The sequence below is a fragment of the Prionailurus viverrinus genome, chromosome D2, assembly GCF_022837055.1.
Source record: "Prionailurus viverrinus isolate Anna chromosome D2, UM_Priviv_1.0, whole genome shotgun sequence".
In the NCBI taxonomy this organism is placed as follows: domain Eukaryota; kingdom Metazoa; phylum Chordata; class Mammalia; order Carnivora; family Felidae; genus Prionailurus; species Prionailurus viverrinus.
Window position 1 is genome coordinate 60,769,621 of NC_062571.1, and position 25,159 is coordinate 60,794,779.

At 54.8% G+C, this 25,159-nt stretch overlaps 1 protein-coding gene and 1 long non-coding RNA gene across 7 annotated transcripts; one reads left to right on the forward strand and one right to left on the reverse strand.

The window, feature by feature from the left end:
* Positions 1–17,275: 17,275 nt before the first annotated feature.
* On the reverse strand, positions 17,276–22,936 carry FGF8 (fibroblast growth factor 8). 5 transcript variants are annotated; one of them, XM_047825738.1, is made up of 6 exons: positions 22,905–22,936; positions 22,763–22,799; positions 22,124–22,222; positions 21,724–21,871; positions 18,416–18,522; positions 17,276–17,566 (listed from the first exon to the last, which is right to left on the reverse strand). In XM_047825738.1, the coding sequence occupies exons 1-6, from the start codon at positions 22,934–22,936 to the stop codon at positions 17,276–17,278; spliced, it is 714 nt and encodes a 237-aa protein (XP_047681694.1). The 5 variants fall into 5 exon arrangements, with proteins under 5 accessions (XP_047681694.1, XP_047681693.1, XP_047681692.1 ...); XM_047825737.1 differs by having other exon boundaries at positions 21,724–21,904; XM_047825736.1 differs by having other exon boundaries at positions 21,724–21,904; positions 22,124–22,196; positions 22,728–22,799.
* Positions 17,484–20,857, forward strand: LOC125148059 (uncharacterized). 2 transcript variants are annotated; one of them, XR_007145401.1, is made up of 3 exons: positions 17,484–17,666; positions 18,450–18,497; positions 20,525–20,857. It is a non-coding gene; the product is annotated as an uncharacterized LOC125148059 (long non-coding RNA). The 2 variants fall into 2 exon arrangements; XR_007145402.1 differs by having other exon boundaries at positions 20,565–20,857.
* Positions 22,937–25,159: the final 2,223 nt, after the last annotated feature.

A 25,159-nucleotide genomic window follows, 5' to 3' on the forward strand; every position in this document is an offset into this window, starting at 1 on the left:
TTTCCCAAGAGTTTCAAGGGGGCGCTGTGAAGCTGGCTACGCGCAGCCAGTGGGCTCTTCCTTCCCTGGAGCTGCCTGAGTGCTTGGTCTCCCTGCTGGTAACCAAGCCCTTGTCTGCCTTTCGAGCAACCCGGCCCTTTCTTATTGTTGCTGTCTGTTTCCATTTGCTCCTTTTATTCTCCGGGTTTTCCTTGACTCTGATGTTTTTCCCCCTGCTGCACAACAAGCCCTTCTGATCTCTGTGAAAGGCAAACCCGTGTCATTCTTCCAAATCATCATTGTATGACATGTTTTTATATCAGCCGGACAAAGGAGCTATTTGATCAGGGGGTATGGTGTGTGATTGTAAGAAATTCAGCTAGTCGGTGGCAACCATTGTTCCCCAAGCGGCTCCCTGACCCCATTCTGTTCCAGGAAAAACTCCCTGAGAGTGGCCTCTATTCATGGAGTAACACCAGTCCCCAGCCGCGCTCCAGGAGCATGCTCAATTCCTAGCGGTGTCACCGATAGCTGCCCGCAGCCACTCTTTAACTCTTTCATCAGCATTAGGTTTCCAACCCCACAGCTGTTATCACGGCCGCAAGCTCAGGGGGTTAGAGATATAGGCATGCTCTCTGCTCTCCCTCTTATCTTGGAGAAATTCAACCTTCCTTTGAAATGGTCATTTGGAAATTACCCGTCTGCTGCTTTCAGCGCAGCAGGCCTGGCTAGCATGTCCTGCCCTCCTCAGTTTTCCCCGGAGGACAGCCTCCCCGCCTCTGCCAACTCTCAGCCCCTGCTGCTCCGGGGCCTGCGTCCCGGTATGTAGACTAGTGGCCCCTCGAGGTGGTTTCAGATTGGCATCTCAGGTGGAACTATGGGGCCCCTCACCTTGACCCCCAAATCTTGGGCAGATTGCCCACTGGTCCCCCAAAGATGAGGGAATACTTCCACACGCTAACAAACGTTACCTACTTAGTTTTCCCTTCCTTTCCTTCTAGTACACATGGGGTCCCTACACGTGTAGGGTCTTGAGTCGGGTATTGCAGGAGGGACAGAATTGTATTAAGATTGGCCATTGGCCCTAGAAACTCAATGCATTAGAAGAAATGAGACAGGTAGATATGTCTCCGAAGAAACATCCATAGCATTCCCTCAGCTTTAACCCTGTGCCATTAAAACAGTATGACGGATACCCAAACCATTCTGGCCTGTTTAGCACATCAGCCACCCAGATGGCAGGAGTACTCAAAACCATGCACAGTTGTGAGCTATATATACCTTTCCACAGGCCCAGCCTGCCCTGAGTGTGTGCATCTTAGCATTATACATCTACAGAACAGCCCTGAAAACACCAGAAGATTCTGGGAAATGTCTGAAAACCTAACAGCTTTGGGGTTTTCCTTATTGTCGCTGCAATCATTTTATAGACACTAGAAATGGAGGGCCCGGTTTGCGGTCACCCAGGGGCTGAGCAAGCACGCCAATCTGGGGCCTGTTGTTCATTTCTCCCCCGGTTCATCTTTTAATTCATTAAGTTCCGCTTTTGTCCAAAAAGCTGGCAACAGATTAGACTGTTACCGTTTCTCTGTGACTACTATCGGGGAATCAAGGACCTCAAAGCCAATGAAAATGCCAACTCAAGAATCTAAAATCCTAAATGAGGTTCAGTCTCTGCCTTGTCCCCCGTCGGTGTTTCTTTGCCTTGAGTCAAACGAACGTCCCCTCCAGCAAGAGAATCTTAGCCTGGCTCCTCCACCTCAGTTCCTCTTTGGCCCCCAGGGAACATCCACGGTGCAATAGCTACAATATTAACAGCTATATGTATGGTGACCAAATAATTTATCGCCCAAGTACTAATTCATGTAACAACATGGATGCACCTTGAAAACATTATGCTAAGTAAAAGAAGCTGACACAAAAGACCACATAGCATATGAATCCAGACATGTGAAACGTCTAGAAAAGGTAAATCCATGGGGAAAGGAGATTAGTAGTTTCCAGGGTCTGGGAGGAGGGAGGGTACGGAGAGTGACTGCTAACGGGGATGATGAAAATGTTCTGGAATTAGATAGTGGTGATGATTGCACAACTTTGTCAATATACTGAAAACCACTGAATTGTACACTTTAAAGGGGAAATTTTTGTGGTGTGTGAATCTCAACAAAAAAGAAAAAAGAAGGGGAAAATACCACCTAAAAAAGAAAGTTTGTCATCCAAGCCAGGATCAAGACACTTTTGAGGTATTAATAATTACTCTGGGAAATGTGTATAAACAAGGACATATACGGGCGCCTGGGTGGCTCAGTCGGTTAAGCATCCGACATCATCAGCTCAAGTCATAATCTCATGGTTTGTGAGTTCGAGCCCCACACCGGACTCACTACTGTCAGTACAGAGTCTGCTGCAGATCCTCTGTCTCCCTCTCTCTCTGCCCCTTCCCTGCTCTCTCTCACTCTCGCTCTCTCTCAAAAATAAATAAACATTAAAAAAAAATTTTTTTTTAACAGGGACATATGGCCTAGATTCTACCCAGGCAAGAATTCTGCGGCCACTAGTGGCTCCAGGAACCACGCGGACTTGTGTTCTCAGCTCCTAAATCCCCCAAGCCATTTGAGATTCTATTTGTTCTTGAATGTACCTCCTCTTTTGTAATGAGCTTTAAAAGTTTGCTCGGTGACATCGCACCTCTTCCTCCTCACCTGAGATTTATCCATTCATCCGTTCATTCACTAATCAGCTACGAGGTACCTATGACGCCAGGCAGTCAGGATAGGGGCTGAGGAACATAGATGAAGAAGTCAAATTTCTTTCCCTCCGGGAGGTCACTTTCTACTGAGAAGGGCGACATTCAAGTCAAAGGAAGTGCATTTGAGATAGAAGAATGTACTGGGTACCAGGAGGCCCAAAGAAGGCGAAAGTTAGCCCTTCCTGAAGCTGGGATTTTCTAGACGCCCACCCACTGCTTGGCTTTCCAGATGGACTGTGATGGGGCCTACTTCTGACCCCACTGGAGGAAAGAGGAATGTCTTCTTTGTCTTTGGTTTTCCTCCCCCATTCACCATGGTCCCCGCCGTTCAGTGGTCTCTCACGTCCAGCACACATTGGGGTACCACCACTAGGGGTCTGGAGCTTCTTTCCCACAGGTGACCTGTACTCCAGCTCAGACTCCCACTCTCTGGTTGTCACTGGATCTTTCCTTCCTAAGTACATTGTGTTTCTTGCCCATTTTTCTGCCCACTCATGAGGGCTTATAAGGTTAAACCCCTTGACCAAGGTCACACAGCTGGTTAGTAACAAAAGCCAGACTAGAACCCACGTTCAGTCCTCAAGTGAAGTCCTTTCGGGCTTCCATCAGGGGGTTTTATTTTTCTAACAAAGTGCCTATAACTTGAAGAGGGAAACTCCAATCAATCCCAAATCGGTTTTTTGTTTTGTTTTGTTTTCTAATTTTTTGCTTTAGCTGTCAGCCTCGGCCAGGAGCGGGAGCAGTCATAAGTAAATGATTAGTGACCCCCCCAAGGGTGCGTGTCACAGTCTCGGCACAAACATCGGGCTGGAACTTCTGATCCCTTACAGCCATCTGCGTAACCCCTGTCCCTATGCCATGCAGCTCAGAACCCACATTCCAGTGGTGTTTCTCACTAGGCAGGAGGAACAATGGGAGTCAGTTCCCCTTAATACAGTAGAAGTTCACACCTGGAGGGGTCAGAGGCAGAAAAGCTTCAAAGTTAAGAACTTGGGTTTTAAAGGCCAGCAGATCTGGATTTAAATCCTGGCTACGTAACCGGAAGGAGAATGGTCCTTCAGTTTCTCCGGCTGTAAAATGAGAATAACCACTCATTTAGGGGATAAGATCCTCACAAGGGATAACAGCTACCGCAGCGTAGTGTCATGAGGGTGAAATGACATGAGGCATATCAAGGACTTCGCACGGTCCCTGGTAGATAGTGAACACTAAATAACGCCAGCTAGTGTTATTACTGTCCTTTCTAACACCGCCTCTGGTCTTCAAAGGGTCCCAAACTCTGGAGATTGTTGGTCAAGTATCCTCAGAGCATGCCTGCTGCCCTCTTGTCTGCCCCATAATGGCAAGACCGAGCACTAAGGCAAGCAGATGGGACTTCATTCATTCATTCATTCATTCATTCACCAAAACTAATGAAGCACCTAGTATATTCCAAAACCACATGAAGAATTATCATCCTCAATAAGTAGTTATAACAGTGTTATACACAGAATAATGTATGAGACCACACCACGCAGGATTGCCCGGGAGACACAATGGGGAAGAGACAATTCCAGGTTTTGAAGGGTATGTAGGAGTTCGCCTAGGTAAACAGTATGCGAAAAGACAAATGCATGGAAGGGCATGAAGTATTTGAGAAACGGTAAAAAGATCTGTTATTGCTAGATTCTCCCAGCAACGTGGAAGGAGAGAAGCTTGGGAACTTGTGGCCAAATTGGGAAGGGCCTCGTGTGCCTGGCTGAGGAATTTGAATTTTAGCCTGTGGCCATCGGGCAAGAGTGGGGACTTTTTAGCATGCAGGTGACTCGAAACAGTCTTTGGCTTGGTTTAGAAATTTTTGTTCTGGCTGCTCTGTAGTGGAAAGAGTGCAAAATGAGTCCCAATCTTTGGGGCAGGGAAGGTGATCCTGACCCACCAGAAAGGCAGGAAGTACGGCTGCCACTCTGGCCCCAGGAGACGGGCCTGTTTCCCTCCGCTCTTCTACGAGATTTGACTTCAGCCAAATTTCACACAGGTTCTGAGGGGCTCGCAAAAAAGAGAATTCTTTTCTTTAGCAGAACAGGACTGAGGTGAATTCCCCTCAAAGTTTTTGTTGTCGGCAGTATTCAAAACGGGTACTGACCTTGGAGTCTAGACACTGGAATGTTCCCTCTAACTCCTGACGAGTGCCGAGTGCTGGCCGTGTGACCTTGGGCCAGGGGGGTCTCTGTTCCTCAGGGCTTCCTCCCTCCCACCAGGTGGGAACTCTTCCCTCTTAGAAATTCCCTAGCACCATGCTGGTACCTGTTTAGTTCACTTTTTCCATTTCATTCTGTTCTGCATTATTAGTCATGGGTGTGCTTTGCAGAGTGGAAAGACTAGAGTCTACAGATCTGGCTTCCAATCCTGGCTCAGCCATGTGCCAGCTGTGTGGCTCAGAGACATTCTTTTACCCTGCCGAACCCTCATGTCCTCCTCTGTAAATCTGGAATGAACGCCAGAGAGTCGTTAGGTCGATAGAAGGAATAATTGAAATAAAGTATGTAAACACAGTGCCTGAAACATAAAGCACTCACTAAAGAATATTTACGTGAACATACTACAGACACACACACACACACACACACACACACACACATACACACTGTGGTCTTGATACTTAAGCACTTAGCTTAAAACATTTATGAGTATGGACTCAGAATCGATATTGATATTGCCTTTATGCCTTGATTTTCTTACATTTAAAAGGTAATGATGCTATCGGACTCAACCGCACTGAATACTTGGAATAAAATTGGAAAGCACACCCATTTGTAGTTGCCTATTTGACATCCAACCGTCATTTGTATATATAGTTTCTCTTACGAGAGTGTAAACTCCCTGGGAACAGGAACAAAACCACTGCTCTCTCTGTGAATGAGAAGTGGAGTGGAGCCCAGGACTTGGTACATGGCAGTGGAGAGAATCATTTTTAAGCCCCTAGAGTCGGTGCCCAAGCCAGAAGTTACCATCTACACAGCCCCCCAGCCATTCTCAGTTGCCACCTTCTGCTGACTGCACAGGCTCGAGCATCGGCATCACAAAAGTTGACTTCTTAGCCTGAGCCCCAGTCACTAATGGCAGCCAGAAGCCAGGCCTTGAGATGCCCAGGTGTTGAGGAATTGAGCAGGGACCAGCAAGGGTCTCCCTCTACCTGCGGAGAAGAACCGGTCCTCGGTGCCCCGGGTGCCGGTCCCAGGGGATAGTCGTCAGGGAAGTCGTCAGGGGGATAGTCGTCAGCCTCTGGCTAAGCTCCTGGCCTTAGCATGGCAAACGTACTCCTTCTCGGAGTCCAAAGCTGCCTCCCACTCCGCAGGATCACAGGGGTCCCACACCTAAACAATGTCCCAGACTCTGGGACTCAGCCCAACTGCCTTACCTTGGCCTAGGTTGGCTTACTTCCAAGGATTCTCCGAAACGGAGCGTTCTGCTGGATTGGGACTCGAAGTCAGCCTTCAGAACCACACCAGGGCAGACTTGTAGGAGTAGCTCAGCTAAGCGGCTTATTTGCGTGGAAGACCTGGGGGCTCCCCCACTGGAGGTCGTGGAGCTGGGAGGTAGGAACAGACCTTTCCCTGTTGGCTCCCAGAATACCTGAGGTGCCTTCTAACCTGGAGGGAGGGGGTTGGGCTTCAGATAATCCACCCGGCCTGGTGCAAGGCTTGTTCCTCAGGGCTGTCTAGGCAAAGGGGACAAGGACTTCTTCGAATAACAATAATAGCATTTATTGAGCGCTTCCTCTGTGCCCAGCACTTTCTAAATACTTTGTATGTGTTACTCTTGGCCCCCCCACCTCTAAGTAGGCACTCTTATGCGTCCTATTTGACAAATGAGGAGGCGTCAACCCCAGAGAAGCGAATCACTTTCACATGGTCACGGGATCCAAGCTAGAGAGAGGACGACTCACAGCACTTCCTTTGTCTCGGACCATGACCTGAAGAAGAGTTTATTTTTGAAATAACTAGGGTTCTTGGGCTCTGATGCGGAAGTTCATGACTGCAGAGTGTGGTGTGGCAGAAGTTGCTCTAAGACTTCAGCGTCCAAAAGCCCTGGGCTCAGATCCTAGGTCAACCACTAAACAGCTCTATCACTTGGAGCAAATTGCTTATGTTTTTAGCCCGAGTCTCCCCATCTGTGAAATGGGGCCAGTAGCGCCCACCTTGCAGGGCTGTCGTGAGGCTTAGAAATAACACATGCGGCCCGCCTGGCACCTGCCGGGTGCTTGACAAATGGTAACCGTGGCTATGACCCTCCCGTGCCTTGGGTGTGCTGGCAGCCCTGTGGCCGACCCATCTGGCGGCCCACTGGAGTAAGTGGAAGCAGCTGGGAGGGGGTGGGGGGAAGAGGGGAAGGGAGGGGCAGCTTGAGTGACTGCAGGCCAGCCCTGAGGGCCTCGCAGGGGATATTGGCCCTAGCCACAGGTGCACCAATTACTCTCCCCTCGCGCAGCCTGGGGGGGCACTTCCCCCTCGCTTTCCCACTCGGCTCAGCCCTGACCTCTGGTTCTGCAGAAGGGCAGTGGCAGCTCCAGAGCACCAGTCCGCTGGCTGGTCGTTTGTCTTCAGGTTTCACGGCCTCCCTGAGGCTCCCACTGCTTTGCAAGTTTTCCCTCCCTTTCCCAGCCACTTCCCAGTTAGCCTGGGAGCCTCTCAGTGGTAGCTCGGGTTTCATTCCTGGGAGCTTTGTTCCGAATGGAAGTTTCTGGTTGGGATAATCCCTGGGTGTGAGTGGTCAGTGCAGGAAGAGACGGGAGCCTCTCTGAGAGGCTGTGGGAACAGCCTCGCTGGTCCAGGTGCTCTGAGGAGGGAGTGGGTTTCGCCGCTCCTCTTGGAGGCACCTTCCCCCGCGGCGGGGCCCAGGGGGCGGCCCTGGACAGCAGGCCTGCAGCCCACCCAGCCCTGCCTCTCTGGGGGGTCCCTGCCAGCATCGTCCCCTGGGTGCCTGAGAGAACCCTGAAGGACTCAGACCCTCCAGCGCCTTCCCCACCTGCCCCAGTTGAAATGTCAGACTCGAAGGACGAATTTGAGAGGATGCCAATCCCTGCGCTGACCCAAGCAAATATTGTCTACGTCTAGTTTATGAAATAGACTTCTACGCAGGGTTTCCTCAGGAAATTAGGTTCTGCTGCTCAACTTTTTTTTTTCCCCCTGAAACAAATAATCTGGTTCAAACCTTTTACCTTCTAGATGAGGAAATGAAGGTTCAGGGAAGAAGAATTTCCCTGAGGATTCCACAGCTGCTCCTCTTGATTCATCTTCTCCGGGGTCGCTTTCACGATCCAGTCAAGCGGGGTACGCGGCGCTAACCCACGCATTGCCCACGCCACGCCGTATGGCGGCAGGGGGTTTACTCGCCTGTGAACTCCAAGGCAAGGGGTGCAGCCTGAAGGCGGGACCTTGCCTCGTCTACCCCTTCATCTCCAGCAACTCTGCCCTCAGTGTGCACTGAACCGAGTCGGGGCTGAGCTGAGCTGAACTCCACCGGGAGCAGCCCAGGGTCCCTGCTCCCACCCGGCTGCCTCTAAGCCAGCATGGCCTCACGTCTGAGCAGTGTGCCCCCCTCGGCCCCAGACCTCTCTTTCCTCACACACCCCGTGCTCCTCCTCTGCTTCAGCCTTTCCCACACTTTATCAGCACTGACGGGCGAACCGTGGCCATCTGCACTGGAAAGGAAGCTTCAGGACTCGGGAGTCTATCTGACTTGCTCACCGTTGCTTCATAATACTTGCTTCGATGGCTGGCACAGAGTGGGTGCCCGGGAAGCTTGGCACGAATCAGTGCAAGGCCCCCGGGAGAGGAAAGGCTTGGCATTGGCTGGGAGGAAAGAGGTGAAGCCTCGAATATCGATTCTCCCCGTTCTCTCTGCTCCTCCTTCCTTCCATTCTTCCAACTCCAGACAGTGCAGACAACTGTCTCCCCAGCCCCTGCTTTGGGGGTTGGGAGAGGGGAGGCAAGGCCGGGTCTGGGCAGCAGGGTGGTTAAGACACACACTGGCCTCTAGGACTGAGCTGGAAGACCATCCCCCCTTGCGGGACACCACCACACCTCCCCTCTCAGCAATCCCAGGCCTTCAGGGGCTCAGGCCTTTGGCTGACATGTCCACCTGGATAAGTGAGCGGGAGCAGACAAGGTTAGGGCTTCTGTGCATGAAGGGCCTTGCCCCTCATCTCGGGCTTCCTGGCTACCTTGGGCCTTTGAGTCGCTAGAGATGTTTTCCCAGGAAAATAGCCTCCCTGGAGACTCTGCCTTTCTCCTGTCCTCATGGTGCCTCCTGGATGACATCACTGGACAAACCCAGGCTTGCGGGGACCTCACTCCCCCGGCCCAACCCTTTTCCCAGAGTCCCTCCCCACGGTAGCCACCACTCGTTAGGAACCGTAGTTAAGGCAATCTGCTAGACAGCTCACCGGCTCCGAAAACCCTCACCCACATGACAACTCTGTAAAGGGGAGTATGTGGCCCATTTTGCAGGTGAGGAAGTTGAGGCTTAGAGAAGTGAGGTGACTTACAGTTTACACAGTTAGGGAGCACCAGAGCCAGGATTCAGGATTAGTTCTGTCTGACTCCAAAGCCCTGACTCCTAACGTCACACTGAACCGCCGCATCTGATTTCTGGTTGCTGCTGCTGTAGCCATTTTTCTGAATTCCTTCTCCGATTTGGTTAGGCCTGGCTGGGAGGGGGAGGGATGGGCACATCAGTGTCAGAACAAATTCCAGGGGTGTTGGGAGAGTAAGAGAAGATTCCTTTTCCCCTCTCTCTACCTGCCCCCCCAGGTGTGATGGAAGTGCCCCCACACAGAGACCTGCCCCGGATGCTGTTCCCTCCCTTCTTCACATCGGTGCACAATCCTGTCTTATCAAACGCTTAGGCTCTGTCCCTGTTCCCCTTGTCCCTCTCAGCACAAACCTCTGGCTTTTGGTCACAGCTCATCTCGTCTTCCAGCTACCAGTCATGCCTCACTTAGGAGCACCCTTCGAAGCCACCTCTCCGTCCCCGGGGATGCTAGCACCTCTACCCAGAACCCCCACCCCCACCCCCACCACAGAGTATCAGGCCTGGCTTAATGGAGGGGGCTGGAACTTGAGCCCAAGATGGAGAAGTCAGCCCAAACCCTCGGAAGCCAAAGACCCAGCATCCTACTGACCCAGCCTCTCCTATCGGAACTGAGATCGGGCAGGTCCTACATGGTGTATTACCCATGATGAATGTTTTATGGGCTTGTTCTTCATTCCTGAGAGCTGCGGGAGGCAGGGAGGGGAGGGTGCGCAGAAAGCCCAGGGAGAGACTAGGCAGGACAGTGAGGCAGGAGGGCGTGCAGTAACCCAGCATAGGCTGTGATGGGACAGGGGGAATTGCTCTGTGAGGAAAGATTTAGCAAGAGTTGGTGATGTTTGTCAAGTTGAAATGTTAAATGTCGGAGACTGGAAACAAGGAGGAGGCCAAGAAGGCAGAGGTTTTGAGCCCAAGTGTTTGGAAGCTGTGTGCCTGTGGGCAGACAGGGACAGCTGGAATTTGGTGTTGGCCCTGGCCACTCCCACTCTTGAAAGTCACTGGCTGGTTCTCCAGGCAGTTGGCTTTGGTCTCAGGGCCTGGTGCCCCGGCTCCTCGAGGGCTTGCCATTCTGCCACTCCCAGGCCCTGGGCCCAGGCATTTTCTGGTTCTCTGGACCCAAGGTAGTGGAAGGCTGCAAACCACGGAGAGCTCTGTCCAGGCTCCTCTTTGCCTCCTCAAAGCAGAATCCAGTTCTGGCCCCCTGTTCTGAGTACCTCCAGCCAGGCCCCAAACTAGAGCCCAGCTGATTCTTCACGACTGGGGGCCTTAATCCCCCAGTACCAAAGCTTCAGACCTTGGTTGGCATAAGAGAATGCCTGACTCTCCTCTTCACCACGTGCTCCCTCCAACCACCGCCAAGGAAGGAAGGGAGAAGAAACACAGCTCCCAGACTGATTCAGCGGCCTGAGCTTGCTTCACTGAGAGAGGGGTTGCAGGGGGTGAGGTTGGCGGGGTTTGGGTTGGGGGGAGGGGGGCAGTGACGGACTGCAGGACTGAGCCCGAGCCCTTCTTAGCATTTGCCAGCCAGTAGGAGGAGCCCACGCATGAGGGTCAGCTCTGCGGCCTGCCCAGATGGACAGTTAGTTCTTGAGGGTCAGCAAGAGATCCAGATGGGGAAGCAGGGCAACCAAAAGCACCTTACTGGCACCACCCTCCACAGTTCCATGGGACTTGGGGGTCCTCCGGAGTTCCTGCCAGCTCCCCATCTGTCTTGCTACCACTTACTCCTCCTCCCTTCTCTGCTCTCTGGCTCTTAATTCCCCTTCACTCTCCTTTGAAGTCCCCTGGTTGCTGTGGAAAGTCAGTGGCAGGGAAGGAAGCAGAATTTGGGGGAGGTTCTGATATGTCCATCCCAACAGGCCCTGCTTAGATGCTCATTTGTCCAGGCTTTGGAAACAGGTAGTGCAGCTTGAGAAAATTGGGAGTGAGCCTGGCTCAGACAGCCTTGGACCTCCTTTTAATAAGACTGTGCATGTCGGGATGAGCTCCAAGGATCATCTATCATAGGACCATCCTCAAGTCTCCCCGACCTTCAGGCATTTCAAGACTGACTCAGCTCTGGATACAGAGGACCCCCAACCTTCCGTGTCCACTCAATAGCCCCTCAGTCTGCTCTCATTCTATCAGTTGATCGCTTCCACCAACATTTACCAAAAACCCACGACGTGCCAGGCACTGGTTCTGGCACTGGATAGTAAGCAATTCAAAGTCTCTGCTCTCTTGGGAGGGACAGACAGAACAAAAGCAAGTATGTGAAAAACAAGATAATATCAGGGGCACCCGGGTGGCTCAGTCGGCTAAGCGTCTGACTCTTGATTTGGGCTCAGGTCATGACCTCACGGTTCGTGAGATTGAGTTTCTCATCGGGCTCCACACTGACAGCGAGGAGCCTATTTGGGATTCTCTCTCTCCCTCTCTCTCTCTCTCTGTCCCTCCCCTGCTAGTGTTCTCTCTAAATACATACATACATAAATACATAAAAACTTATTAAAAAAGATAATATCAGATAGTGATAAGGGTAATAAATAAAGCAGAGAGTGACAGCAGAGATCTACAGAATGAGCAGTCAGCCCTGCAAGATCTAGAGGAAAGGCACTGCAAGCAGAGGGAACAACATGTGCAAAGGCTCTGAGGCAGATGAGAGCGTGGCTCGCTTGAAAAGCTGGAAGGAGGTGTGGCCCAAGTGCCACGGAGAAGAGGGAAAGTGGTTAAGCCCTAAGGTTATATAGGCAGCAGGGGGCCAGAGCGTGCAGGGGACTGTGCGGGCCATGGAAAGGAGTCTGAGTTCAACTCTAGATAAGGTGGAGTAACACGATCAGATTTGTGTTTTGGAAATTCTGGCTGCTGAGCACAGAAAGCATAGTCAGGGGATATGAGAGGAACCAGGGAGAGCAGTTAGGGGCTGATTCCCATAAGTCAGACAAGAGCTAGTGACGGCTTAGAGCAGGGTGGTCGGGTAGAGAAGTCAAAGAGTAGGCGGACTGGAGTTGAGTTAGGTTCTGGAGTAAAGGCAGCAGGATGAGAGGCAGGGGGAGGCTGACAGAAGAGCCCAGAAGATTCCCAGGTGAAACCACCCTACTGTTGGCTACTCGCTCTCGGCCCTGGGGTCGGTCGGGGGAAGGGCACTTAAAGCTTCGGGCCCAGACATTATCTTTGTGCTACATCATCAGGACACCACACCGTATTGGTTTTCCTCCCACCAGCCTCATGGGCCACACATGCTCGATCTCCTCGGCTGACTCCCCCCACCCCCTGCCCTCTCCGTGTTTGGAGTGTGCCAGGGTCAGGCTTGGGGCTCCTCTCTTCTCTAGCTCTGCTCACCCCCCCGGAGGAACCCATTCCATCTCCTGCTTTAAAAAACACCTGGGTGCTGAATACTCCCAAAGTTGTATCTTCACACTAGACGTCTCCCCCGCTCTCCAGACTCATCTCCATTTGAGTGTTTACTTAGTCAGCAGAGATGTAACATATCCAAAACCAAACTGCTCTTCCCCTCAAAATCTGCCCCTTCTGGAATCTTCTCTGTGTCAGCAAATGGCCCCTCCATCCTTTCAGTGGTTCAGACCAGAAACCCTGGAAACCCCTCAACCCATCTCTCTCACAGCCCACGTTCAAACCCATCAGCAAATCTTGTCATCCCCACTTGCAAAAACTGCCCCAAATCCCAATCCCTTCTCCCTGCCTCCAGTCCGCTATCCTCTCTCACCTAAATAACTGCGGTGACTTCATAACTGGTCTCCCTTGCCCCCGAGCTGTCTGTCCTCTGCATAGCTGCAAAGTCATCTTGTTAAAACTTCATTCAGAGCCTGTCACCCTATTGCTCAAACCACCCCCCCACCCCCGCGATGGTCTGCTGTCTCATTCAGAATCAAAACTAAAGTCTTTTCAACGGCCCCATGTGGTCATCGGCCCTCCACTACCACCCCTTCCATTTCTCTGGCCTCACCTCAGCTTCTAGCCTTCTCCATGCCCCTTCCCCACCACACACACCCGTATCCTCCCTACTTTGCCCCAACTTCACTGGCCTCTTTCCTCCTCCCCTAATGCAGAAATATTTGCACCTGCTGTTCCCTCCACCCGGATGGCCCCTGGATGGCCCCTCCCCCACCTCCCCAGTGCCTGAATGCCTTACCTTGGTCAGGTGTCTGCTCAAACATTAAGATTTGAATGAGGCCTTCTCTGAGCACCCTATTTAAAATTGCTACTCCCCTACCCTACCTTTCACACTCATTTCCTTCTCTGCATTTTCCCCCATATGGCTCTCAGTGTCTCCTATACTATATACTCTTTGCTCTGTCCCCCTACCCTGCTAGAATATGAGCTCCTTAAGGACAGGGGCTTTTGTCTCCTCTCCTGCTTGTCCCTCTACCCACAATGGAGCCTAGCCCCCAATAGACACTGAATAAATATCAAATGAATGAATGAATGAATGAATGGAATTAGGAAAAGACCTACAATCCTCAAGAGGCAGCCTGGGTCTGGAAATTGATACCTGGTTTCTAGTACTGGCTTTGACCCTTGTTATGTGGTTTTCGGGCCCTATGTTGTCTGTCTATAGATGATGGGGGAACTCCTGAGGTCCTTTGCTGTGGCAGCATTCTAGAATGATGCTTGGCCATGAGACTGGAGGAGAAGGTAGGGTTGGACAGAACCCCGAGGAGAGAGCCCTCACTCATGCTTTCTCATCCAGGCTTGGGTGGAGTCTTCACTGACCTTGAAATGAAAGGTAAGGTTCTGGTTTGGAGTTGGCAGGGTTCTGGGAGGCTCAGGTAAGAGAGAAATGGGTGAGCGGGTCCAGCCCCACCTGCTGGGTGGGGACAAGTGGAGGCCTGCCCACTAGGCTTGCCTCCTCCTCATGGGGAGTTGGTCCCTGTGAGGGTCTCATGGACAGTACTGCTATTAAAAAAAAAAAAAAAGGAGAGGAGGGATCGGGATGAGGTAAGAACTAAGGAGAAAGGACTGGAGAGGGCCTTCTGTGTGGGTCACCTGGGCCTGCACACAGGTCCTGAGTGAGTCCTGGGAGGTCAAGCCTCGTGCAGACCTCAGGCAGGCCCCAGGGCCCTCACAGCCAGCACCCACTCTAAGAGCAGCAGACCTTTTGGCTGAGAAGAGCCCAGTTCTCCTCCCTTTTCTGGGCCTTGCAACAGCTCCCTGCTTGTTTTCCCCGAAATAAATGGACTGAGCATATTGGGCCGGCAATAACCCCTTGAAATCAGTTGTTATCACAGTTAACAACCAGTTTGGCTTCAGTTCAGGCTGTTAACTATCAAACCACTAAGTGCCGGTAATGATTGATTCTTGGCCAGTTGCAGCTTGAGTGGGCTGTAAAACCCCATTAGCGAGGGCTCTGTGGAGGCAGCAGGGCAAAGATAAACAAGGTGGTGGGTGCTCCAGCCCAGCCTAGCCGAACCACTCTGGGCTCCACTCCCATGGGTCCCTGGCCTGGGCTCCTGCTGGAAGTCAACCCCTTCCCAAAGGCCCAGGAAGCCTCAAGGAGCATATCCCCACCTCCTGTCCACCTCTACACCCCTCCATCCCCCACCCCCAGTCATCTCTCGCCTCTCTGTAAGGCAGGTCTGGCTCTCTGGACAGCTCACCTCTTCTCCCTCCAGCAACCACGGCACACTTCACCTAACACCCTGGAGTACTCGGGCATCCCCAGCCTGGGGGCTTCAGGAGTGGCTTTGGCCTAGCCAGTGACCAGCCTTGGCCCAGCCTGGCCCCACTTTGTGGCCAGGATCCCAGGCAGGGAGAGCCTGACATCCCACCCCCACCCCAGACTCCCTCCTACCCTATGGCTTCCCCCAGGAATTGCTCTCAAACAAATGAAATGTGGGCAATTACTGGGCTGGGGGCTGGACAGGCGGCCGTGCAGATGAAAGCGTTTCCTGGACGGTCTCTTCATTTGCATGGCATCAGAAGCTGCTCAGAAGGTGTGACTTTTCCCACAGTGAGACCCTAGTTCCTTGCACAATAAAGCCAGGCTGCTCACCCAGAATTAATTAAAGGGGGAGGGGAGGGGATGGAGCAGAGGAGGAGGCACTAAGAACTGGGGGAGCAGGAAGAGAGATGTCTAGAGCCCCTCCCACATCCCAGGTGTCTATGCGCCAGAAGACACCTACTCTATCCAGAGCCTCTCGCCCCCATAGCAAGCCAGACAAGGTGGCACGGACAGAGACCAGGGCATCCTCAACCTCTCTACCCCAAGGCCCTCGAGCTCCTGGTCCACCTGGATGGCCTGGCACTGGAACTTGCAGCTTCAACTCCGAGAGGCCCAGGTGGTTAGGAAGCCTTGGGGTGCCCTCCCCCCACCCAACAGAAGTGCCAAGGGACAGAGGCCCAGAGGGAAGAGGCTTCTGGATTGGGCCAATGACTGGACTGTGGGACCAGTCCAAGGGCACTGTCAAAGAAGGCAGCAGAAACAGCCAGAATGGGAGGCCTCAGTTATGAAGACTGGGTGAGCTCTGCCCTCAGGAGACCTGCTGCCTCTGGGCTTGGACTCTCCCTCGATGTGGCATGATGCCCATCTCACAAGTCCACACACACACACACACACACACGCACACACACACACCTCTCCGCCCACTGCAGGCCAGCCCCCGTGTCCGCACCATGACCTGCTCTGCCACTGCCATGGCACGGCCTGGTCCTCCTCCTTCCACAGCTGTCTTCCCTCTCAGGCCAGTCCTCCTGACCTATGAGCTGCTGCCCGGTCCTCCAGGCCAGAGTCTGCATCCTGCTCTCCCCCCACGAATTTTCCCCTCCGGTCCGGCCCAGTTCCTCTCCCCCTAGGCCCCATCTCTCCAGGGTCTGCGCTCCTCCCACGACCGTGGTCTCTGGGCCCTTTGGCAGCACCTGAGCTCAGCACCTTCTGGTCTCAGCTCTCAAACCAGAATCCTCAAAAGTCAACACTTGCTCCACGTTGTGACTGTCAACACCAGTCTTGGTGGTCTCCCCTCCAACGTACCCTTCACCTTGGGCCCTGGCAACTGTTCTTTTCTTTCATTCTCTGGAGCCTGCTCCTCAGAAAGAGCCAGCTCTGGCATCTCCAACCTGTCTCCCACACAGACCTAGGCACACACACAGAGGCACTTTTTAACAACTCACGGAATCCATGAACGCAGTTCTGGTACTAGCAGAGCCATCATTTCTGCCCCAGAGGTGGCGGGGGAAGTGATGGTAGTGACTCCTGTTAAGAGCTAGGAGGTCCATGTACGAGAGCTCCCAGGACCAGCTAAGCAAGTGCCTCTTCTTGCCCCTTTCCCTGCTTCTGTCCTATCCGGAGAGCACCTCTGTGACAATGATGCGGGCGCGGGACCTAAGTCAGGCTGGAAGGAAGCTACAGTCAGAACTGGGGCCTGATTTGCCTCATCTCTCATCTGCCAGGGCAGCTGGGGGAGGGGGTGGAAGCTGACCACTGGCAGGACTTACTCTCCAACACACGTTTTTAATACCCAAGTTAAATAAATATTCCAGTCATTTAATAACAACTAACACACATCCACCCCACCTCCCCACTGACACCCACCCTTAAAAGACCTGCCCTAGGTCCCCACCCTCCCCTCCCTCCCCACACCTAAGGGGTGAGGTAGAGTCACTGGCCGCCTGGCCAGCTTGTCCTACAGGTGCTGGGGTTCAGGAGCACCTCTGCTGGGCTAGAAAAGCCCCCCCACTCTGGGTGAACCCCCCCCAGAATCCCAGTCTAGGCCGCTGCCCGGGCCTTCCTGAAAGTTAAGAAGACAGACACCACAGCCAAGTGGAATACAAAAATAGAGCCTCTCTTTTGTTTAAAAAAAACAAAACAAAACAAAACAAAACAACAACAAAAAGCCCAACAGCAAACAATTATCAACAGCTAGCACCCGGGGCTCCCCCAGCTCCTCCCCAGCCTTCAGCAGCGCAGACCTCGCTGGAGGTTCTCTGTGCTCGCGCAAGATGAGCCGCTCCGCGCCGGCGGCGGGGAGGGGCCGGCGGCGCCTACCGGGGCTCGGGGGCCCAAGTCCTCTGGCTGCCGCGCAGGCTGCGCGTGAACGGCGGGTAGTTGAGGAACTCGAAGCGCAGGCTCTGCTCCGTGGTGTGGTGGCCTCGGGGCAGCCGCTTCATGAAGTGGACCTCGCGCTGGTGCTGCCGCGTCTTGGAGCCCTTGCGCGGCCGGCCCTTGCGGGTGAAGGCCATGTACCAGCCTTCGTACTTGGCGTTCTGCAGGGCCGTGTAGTTGTTCTCCAGCACGATCTCCGTGAAGACACAATCCTTGCCCTTGCCGTTGCTCTGCAGGTGGGGGGTGGGGAGGGGGCAGACGCGGCGTTACTGGGCTCTGGCCGGAGCTCCCCCCCAGCAGAGGCAGAGGGCAGGCGGCCCCAGACAGCAGGTGGGCACCCCAGCAGATGGCAGGGTGGGCACGAGCTGCAGCCCCACCCCCGCCCGGGCACCCGCTCTCTAATCCCTCACAAGCCGCAGCCCACCCGGCAACTTCCTGTCCTCCTGGGCAGCAGTGACACATGGTTGTCTCCGGAGGGGCTGGGCCCCAACACAGAGGGGCAGAGAGGGGGCCCAGACCCTGCCTGCCCTGGCCTCCTGCCCACCAGTCTGGCCGAGCTGCTGGCACCAGTTTCCCCAGCTGCCCCCCCTCAGCCCCTCAGGACCCCAGGGGCCCCAGGGCAGCCACCCCATGGGGGCGGGGAGACCTGCGGGGAGACTCGGAGCCCCAATCCCCAGAAGCCCAGGAAGCAGGGAACTCGAGGCTGGAGAAGAGCCGTGACTAATGGGGCCATTTCAGAGCTAGGCCGAGGGGCTGGGCCTGCGGCTTACTGAACATTCCAAATGCTGGTACCATGTAATTGGACATAATAGCAAAGCAATTTGGCGATTTGTTAAAAAGATATATGGAATTTACCAACCCCCCCGCCAGCCCCTACCCTAGCCTTCCTTCTTCCTCCTTTGCCTTTATAGCTTTTCATCTCTCAAGCGGTTTCCTTCTCTCTCACCTCCCCCCACCCCAATCATTAGGTAACCCCAAGGTGGCCCTGGGTCTCTCTGCCCACCTTGTTGGGATCTGGCTCTGCCAGCCCAGCTACTCCCCAGGCCCTGGGGGGCCCTCCCTTCCTTCTGGGGCCTCACCTTGGCAATCAGCTTCCCCTTCTTATTCATGCAGATGTAGAGGCCTGTCTCAGCTCCTCGGACTCGAACCCGGCTGCCAAAGGTATCTGTCTCCACAATGAGCTTTGCTGTCAGGGAAGGTGGGGGGATGGTTATTGGAAGCTCCCTGACCCCCACTGTACCACATCGTCACCCCAGCTGACCCACAGACCTGTCACATCCCCCCAGCAACTGCTCCAAGAGCAGGTACCCAAGATGTGGGCTCCGGCCCCAGCCCAGCTGCCAATATGCTGTGCAACTTTGCGAAAGATCAAGTCTCCTTTCTGGGCCCCAGGCCCCTCACTTGGATTTACATAAGGGAGTGGATAAGATCATGGAGTACAAACGGTTCTGCAGAGAGATCTTGGGGCCATCAAACTGAAAAGACTCTCTTTTAGAACCAGATAGTATTGACTTTTATGTCAAGGCTTCATGACTAGAGCTCCACTCTACTCAAAGATCTCGGGGGATCCTTCAAAGTCAAAATATTATGTGTCCATGCCTCACATATCACTACGAACTTCTGGGGGTACAACAGTGACATCAGCTGGGAGGCCAAACATTAAAGCATCTCTCCTGTTTCTGGCCCCTCAGGTTCTAACTCACAGCCTTCACGACCCCCTCACCCCACCCCTGCTCTGCTGAGAAGATGACCGCTCTCCCTACACACACACGGCCCATACATAGCCAGCTGCTCTCCCAGAACCTCAGACTCCAGCTGGGAGGATTCTGCTCTTCTCCACGCTTCCCAGTCACCACTGTCCCCAGCCCCAGTGTCCAGAAATCAATGACTCAAATAGTCTTTTCTCTTTCAACCTCCATCACAGCTGGGCTTCTCACCCCAGTGACCAAACACTTACTGCGGGTGAGGAGGGGAGAAAAGCAGGCATGCTTGCCTCTCCGTCTGGAAAGTCCTGAGACAGGGAGCTGAATTCTGTGCCTTCTTCCCCTGCCCCCTCCCCTTAGACAGCCAACTTGCCACAGAAGTCCTGGTCCCTGTCTACTCTTTGTGTAACTCCTCCCTTTGAGGCTGTCCCCAAGAAGGGAATGAGGGCTGACTTAGCTGCTGGGGATAGGACAGAAGAGGCTGGGTCTCCTATCCTCTCTACTGCGGAGCCCAGAATTTTCCCTGCTTGAGAAGGCAGTTCCGGGACTCCCAGAGCTGCCTCCCAGCCTGCCCTAACAAGGCAGCACCTTTTTTGTCCTCAAAACTAAACTGACTAGAGGTCAGTGAGGCAGCCCTCATTGCCCAGCCTGTGACTACCCCACCCCTGCGCATAAGCACAGAGCGGGGACCCAGTGCCCAACTCCCCAGTCTGGCTCCAAGTCAGCCAGGGAAATGCAGCTGTCACCTCCCCTCCCACCCACCTCCTCTTGGACCCAGCCGGTCTGCTCATCCCTCTCCTGATCTGCCTTCCAGAGCAAGGAGTGGCTGCTGTTAAGGGCCAGGAAGGACACTGGCTGGAGAAGGGGCAAGAGGACTCTGGCCAAATGGGGCAGACAGGGATGGAACAATCCCTCGGTTCCTTCCTGGGACCCATAAGGAAGCAACTAGGACCTCTCTGCTATTCTCCCCCAGACTCATACCGTGCTGGCTATACACCCTAAGCCTCTCTGCGCTTGGGCCCTCCAGTCCCCACCCCTGCCTGGCAGGCAGGGACCAGGGAACCTGGAAAGCTTCCTACATTTGTAAGGACAGAAGTGGGCATGAGACTTCTGATGTCTGAAGATGAGTTCACCCACGGCCAGCTTAGCCTCTTCTTCCGTCCCCAAAACCCAAGGATGCTGGACCATTTGCTCCAGTGGAGCAAACCCAGGAGGAGCTAAGCATTCGTTCCCTTTCCTTGGAAGCTGAGAGGAGAAGCAAGCAGCCAGTTCGGAGGGACAGAGGGACAAAGGGACGGCAGGCTGGCCCTGCCAGCGCAGCGGGGGAGCTCGGCCACCGGGCAGGCCGCCCCCCACCCCCACCACGGAGAGCCCCCACTCCCCTTCCTGGATGGATCTGGGGAGCTGGGGCTGCAAGTTTACAGCGGCTTTCCCGACCGGGCTTTTGGAAAGCTTAACATTTTCAAACCTATTCTTCCACCCCAGTGACAGATTTATCCCGGGAAAATTATGTCTCCTTCTCCAGCTTTGAAGGGAAGTCAGCTACGTCGATGCAGAAAAAATGCAGTGAGACATACTCGATCCCCCAAACTGGCTCGAGAAGAGGAGAAAGTATTCAGGAAATGTTAAAAAAGGTGAAAGTAAGAAGAGTTTTAATCGCTCTGCCAGACGCGGGGGTCTCTCCAGAGATTCATAGAGAACAATCTTGAACCTCTTTTTTAACATTTACAGACTTGCAACTCCTTTCAAACTCCACATCTGAAAAAAGGCTCGTTCTTTTTCTGTTTTATATCATTCTTCATTTTTCTTCTTAGCTCTTAAAATGCCTCACCTTTTTATTACATTTTAATAGAGTCTTCCCCTCTCCTTTCATGCTTGTTTAACTTGGTCATTATTTAAAGGTTTTTAAACTCACAATAATCGCTCTCTAAAAACAACACCAGCCGCCCAGAGGGCTTGCTTTTCTCTTGGTACATCCAGCACTCTAGAAATTGGCCTTGTTTCAAGGCAGGAATATTGAATGTTTTAGAAATCAATCAGTCCTCAGTCTCTCTGACCCGCAGTAGCTCCCTGGACTCACCATCCCACGGACAGCCAGGAGCCCAGCTCTGACCACCACCTGGGTTCCTGGGTCAGTGGAGTGGAGACGGCCCCTTCCCAAGCCTAGTCCCCATGTGCCATTGGCCCTTCTGATCAAAATATTTAAAGGTTCATGGCATACCCCCTCCAAGTTGTAAGTTTTGGGGGGGTTTTGCTCCCTTCTCTTTCCCAACTCTCTCCTTTTGTGGGCCCTGGCGACATATCCTCTTTCAAGAGCTTCCCTTAAACCTGAGGCCCCCTCCCGCTGAACCCTCTGCCTCCACCTGCAGCTGGGGAGGGGTGTGTGAATGGGGGAGGTGGAAAGGGAGACTCCTGGATTCATTCATCTGCTGGGCAGGGAAGGGGCACCTGTGGGCCAAGTACTCCCCGAGGTCCCTTCGCTGGCCCTCTTTTCTCCAGCTGACCCCAAGATGCTTTTTTTTTTTTTTTTTTTGGCCTTAACTTCTTCCCTTCTGAGCTGGGGAGCCTACAAGCCTCCTGCCGGTGCAGATGGGGCTGGCAGGTCCAGTCACAGCAGGCCAGCCAGGGAAAGGGGGGGTATGTCTACAAGCTACCTTTACCCTGCCCAGTGCCGGTGGCCTTACCGAAGGGGTCCCCGTCCTCTGCCATGGCGTTGATGCGCTTGTTGGCCAGGACCTGCACGTGCTTCCCGCTGGTGCGGCTGTAGAGCTGGTAGGTCCGGATAAGGCGGCGGCTGAGCTGATCCGTCACCAGGCTCTGCTCCCTCACATGCTGTGTAAAATTAGGTGAGGACTGAACAGTTACCTTTAGGAAATTGAAAAATACACAACACGCCATTATAATGCTACTCTGCCCAGGGGCCCAAGTGGCCCCCATCGCCCTGCACGCCCCTCCACTGCCCCAGGCAGCTGGCAGGGGCTGGGGGATCCCCCCAACATGCCAGCTCAGGCCACGGACACCCCACCCAGGAAAATAGGGCAGCCTCAGCCTAACATCGACGAGCCCGGAACGATCTGGACCTACCTGTTGGGAAACACCCTGGGACTCCTGGCCAGCTCCGCACAGGGAAGCAAGCTCCCTGCCCAGCGCAGCCCCCCTCACCCCGCCCCCCCCCCACCCCGCCTTCCTAGAAAAGCAGGGCTCTTGTAAGTAGGGAGGCAGCGCTGCCCGACCCCTGACATTTATAAAGACAAATTTACGGAGCAAATGTTGAGAGCGCAGAGAGCCTAGGCACCTGATCTTTCGGCCAGACCCGCCACAAGTGTCCCCAGAGAGCCGCGGAAGAGTCCCTGCGGCAGTCACCGGGACTTCTGACAACGAACGCTCCCGGGTCCCAGCTCCCCCCTTACTCGGCAGCCAGGTGTGGCTGGCCCTAGAGTTCCCCCCATCCACCCCAACTTGGCTAGAATGCACCGGAGACGGCGCTGGACTCCGAAACCTTGCGTTCGAGTCTCACTGCACACTAGCTGTGTGACCTGAGGCAGGGCGCTCCCTCTCTGTTCCCTAGCTCCCTCCTCGGGGAAGTTCGGGGCTGGGTTTCTAAGGTTCCTTCCAGCCCTGCAGCGCTGGCCGCAGGCTCCGTCCAAGGGCCCCTGCCCGAACTTGCCAATCGGCGGCCCCCGCCGGCCCGCCCGGGCCCCGCCGCCGCGCAGTGCGCCTTACCTGGGCTTGGAGGCAGAGAACCAGCAAGTGCAACAGCCTGTGGGAGACAAAAGCGGGCGGGAGAGAGAGAGGGCGCGGGGTGAGCGGAGAGGGCGCGGCGGCGCGGGCCGGGCGGGGACGCGGGGGCGGCGGCCGTACTCACAGGCAGCTCAGCGCCGAGCGGGGGCTGCCCATGGCGCGCGGCCCGGGGGAGCACCGAGAGCCCCGGCGGGATCACGCCGGCCCGCGGGCGGCCGCGAGGGACGAGCCGAGGGCGGCGGCGGCCGACCAAGGCTGGGGCGCGGGAGGCGGGCGGCGGTCCGGCCGCGGCTCTGCGGGTCCCGTGGAATGTCGAGCTCGCCGCGCCACGCCGTGCCGCGCCGCGCCGAGTCGCTCTGCCGCCGCTGCCGGAGCCGGTGGCCGCTGGCTGCTCAGGAGCCGGAGCGGGCGGGAGGGTAACGGGCCGGCAGGGTGGGTGGGTAGGTGGGAAGGGAGGGGGAGGGGTGAGGGCGGGGGGCGCCGCACCGGGCGCGAGGGGGGAGCGCGGGGCGGGCGGCCGGAGCCCGCAGCCCCCGGCTGGGAGCTGGGGCCCGGACGCAGCCCGGGGCGGGGGCGGGGCGGACCGGGGCGGGGCGGCCGGCGGGTCTGGGATTGGGGGTCTGGGCTAGGGGAGGGGTCTGGGGACCGCGGGAGGGGCGGGGGCGACCGGCGGGGGGCGCCTCCCCCCATCCCGGGCCTGACCCCCTCGCGCGCCCTGGGGGTCTGGACCCGTGGGGATGGGGGACGCCTCGGGCTAGGGTTTCCCGGACCGCGGGGTGCGCCGGGGCGGGAAAGTGCCGGGTCTCCACGGTGAGCCCCGTTGGCTTTACGCCTCAGTCTAGGCGGCAGGTCTCCGAGCCACCTACTGTGTGCTTCGGCCACGTGTGCCCCCTGGAAGTGGCCTCTGACGTGGGAGTGAATGGCTGTGCGCTTGGCTCTCGGGTAGTGCGTGCGTGTGCGGCGGCGACCCGACCTCCCCACCAGCTTTCTGCTGAGTAACCCTTCCTGCCGGTTTCTGGTCTCTTCTGTCTTGTCCGGTCTCCAAGAAGACCCTGAGAGCGAGAAGAGTCCCCTCCCCCATTATCACCATCACCCCTGCCTCCGTCCCACATACACTAGCCTGAAGTAGCCACCTATGTGGGAGAGGAGCCCAGAGATCCCTGGAAGGATCCATAGTTGCTGCTGCTCTCCCAGAGCCGCAGGAGAAGGGGGGCAAAAATAACTTCTGTCCCCAGCTTTTCCTGGGGAAGAGACTTAGATCCAGGCCGCCTAGCCTTTCCCTCTCAAGGTCTCATTATTTGTGCACTTAGGCATTTACATACCTACCGTGTACTAGACATGGACTAGTGTTTTGTGTCAAATGTGAGGGGCTCGGTGCAGGGAGAGGGGAACCCAAAGGAGGTAGGGACTTGTCTAAGCTTCTCCCAGCCCCTTATTGCTTCCCCCAAGGGGCTTCTGGAACCCCTGAGCCATGGTGCTTCCTTAGGAGCAGCTTGGGTGGGCAGAGATGCCCTAGGACAGATACTTCTGAGGAGCAGGTGGAACCACTGATGCCCTATGCAGCTGCTGCATCCACCTATGACCTCCCCTGCCCCACTGCCCCCACCTTATGTCCTTGGGGTTGGACTGGAGGGGTTGGGGTGGTGCCAGGAAGCCATTAGGCCAGAAGCAGTATGCAGCACAGCCAAGTTCTACATACCTCCCCTTTCTCTGTGCCCCACCTGTCCCTGTGCCCCACCTTTTCCCACTTCCCAGCCATAATAACACTGAGCAATGCATAGATAGGAAAACAGAGTACTTGTCCCAAGACCTCATCCTCCCTCAGAGAAGGAGACTCCTTGAGCCTACGTGTTACCCACCTCCAGGAGTCTGCTCACTCTGCCAGTTCTTGCACACACAGACCTCCAGACAAGGATCATGTCTTTTAGACCAGAACTTGCAGCTCATGGCACAGAGCTGGGCAAGGTTGTTCTGCAGTTGGTATTTGATGAATAAATAATGAAGAAACTGGCCGAGCATTTAGACCTCAGCTCATGAGTGGCTTCCCCAGGAAGACTTGCTTTTCTCTCCCCACTACCCGCCCCCCCCCCAACAGATTATAATCACCACTATTTATTGAGCACTTGTATTTGCTAAAGGCTGGACTGGCACTGTCTCCTCTCAACTAAGAGGTGAGCCCATTAGAAGGGAGACAGGTGACAGCCCAAACCAGCCCTTTTCCTTACTATGCTCTTCTGCCTTAGAGCCCTGCAGGCCACTTGCTGAGTGTCTACCTCCCCAGATGCACTGCTTCAAACAGGCGGGATGCTCACCATTTTAACTTCATGCCCTGCACACAGTAGGCCCTTGAAAATGGGGTGTGTGTGTGTGCGTGCGCAC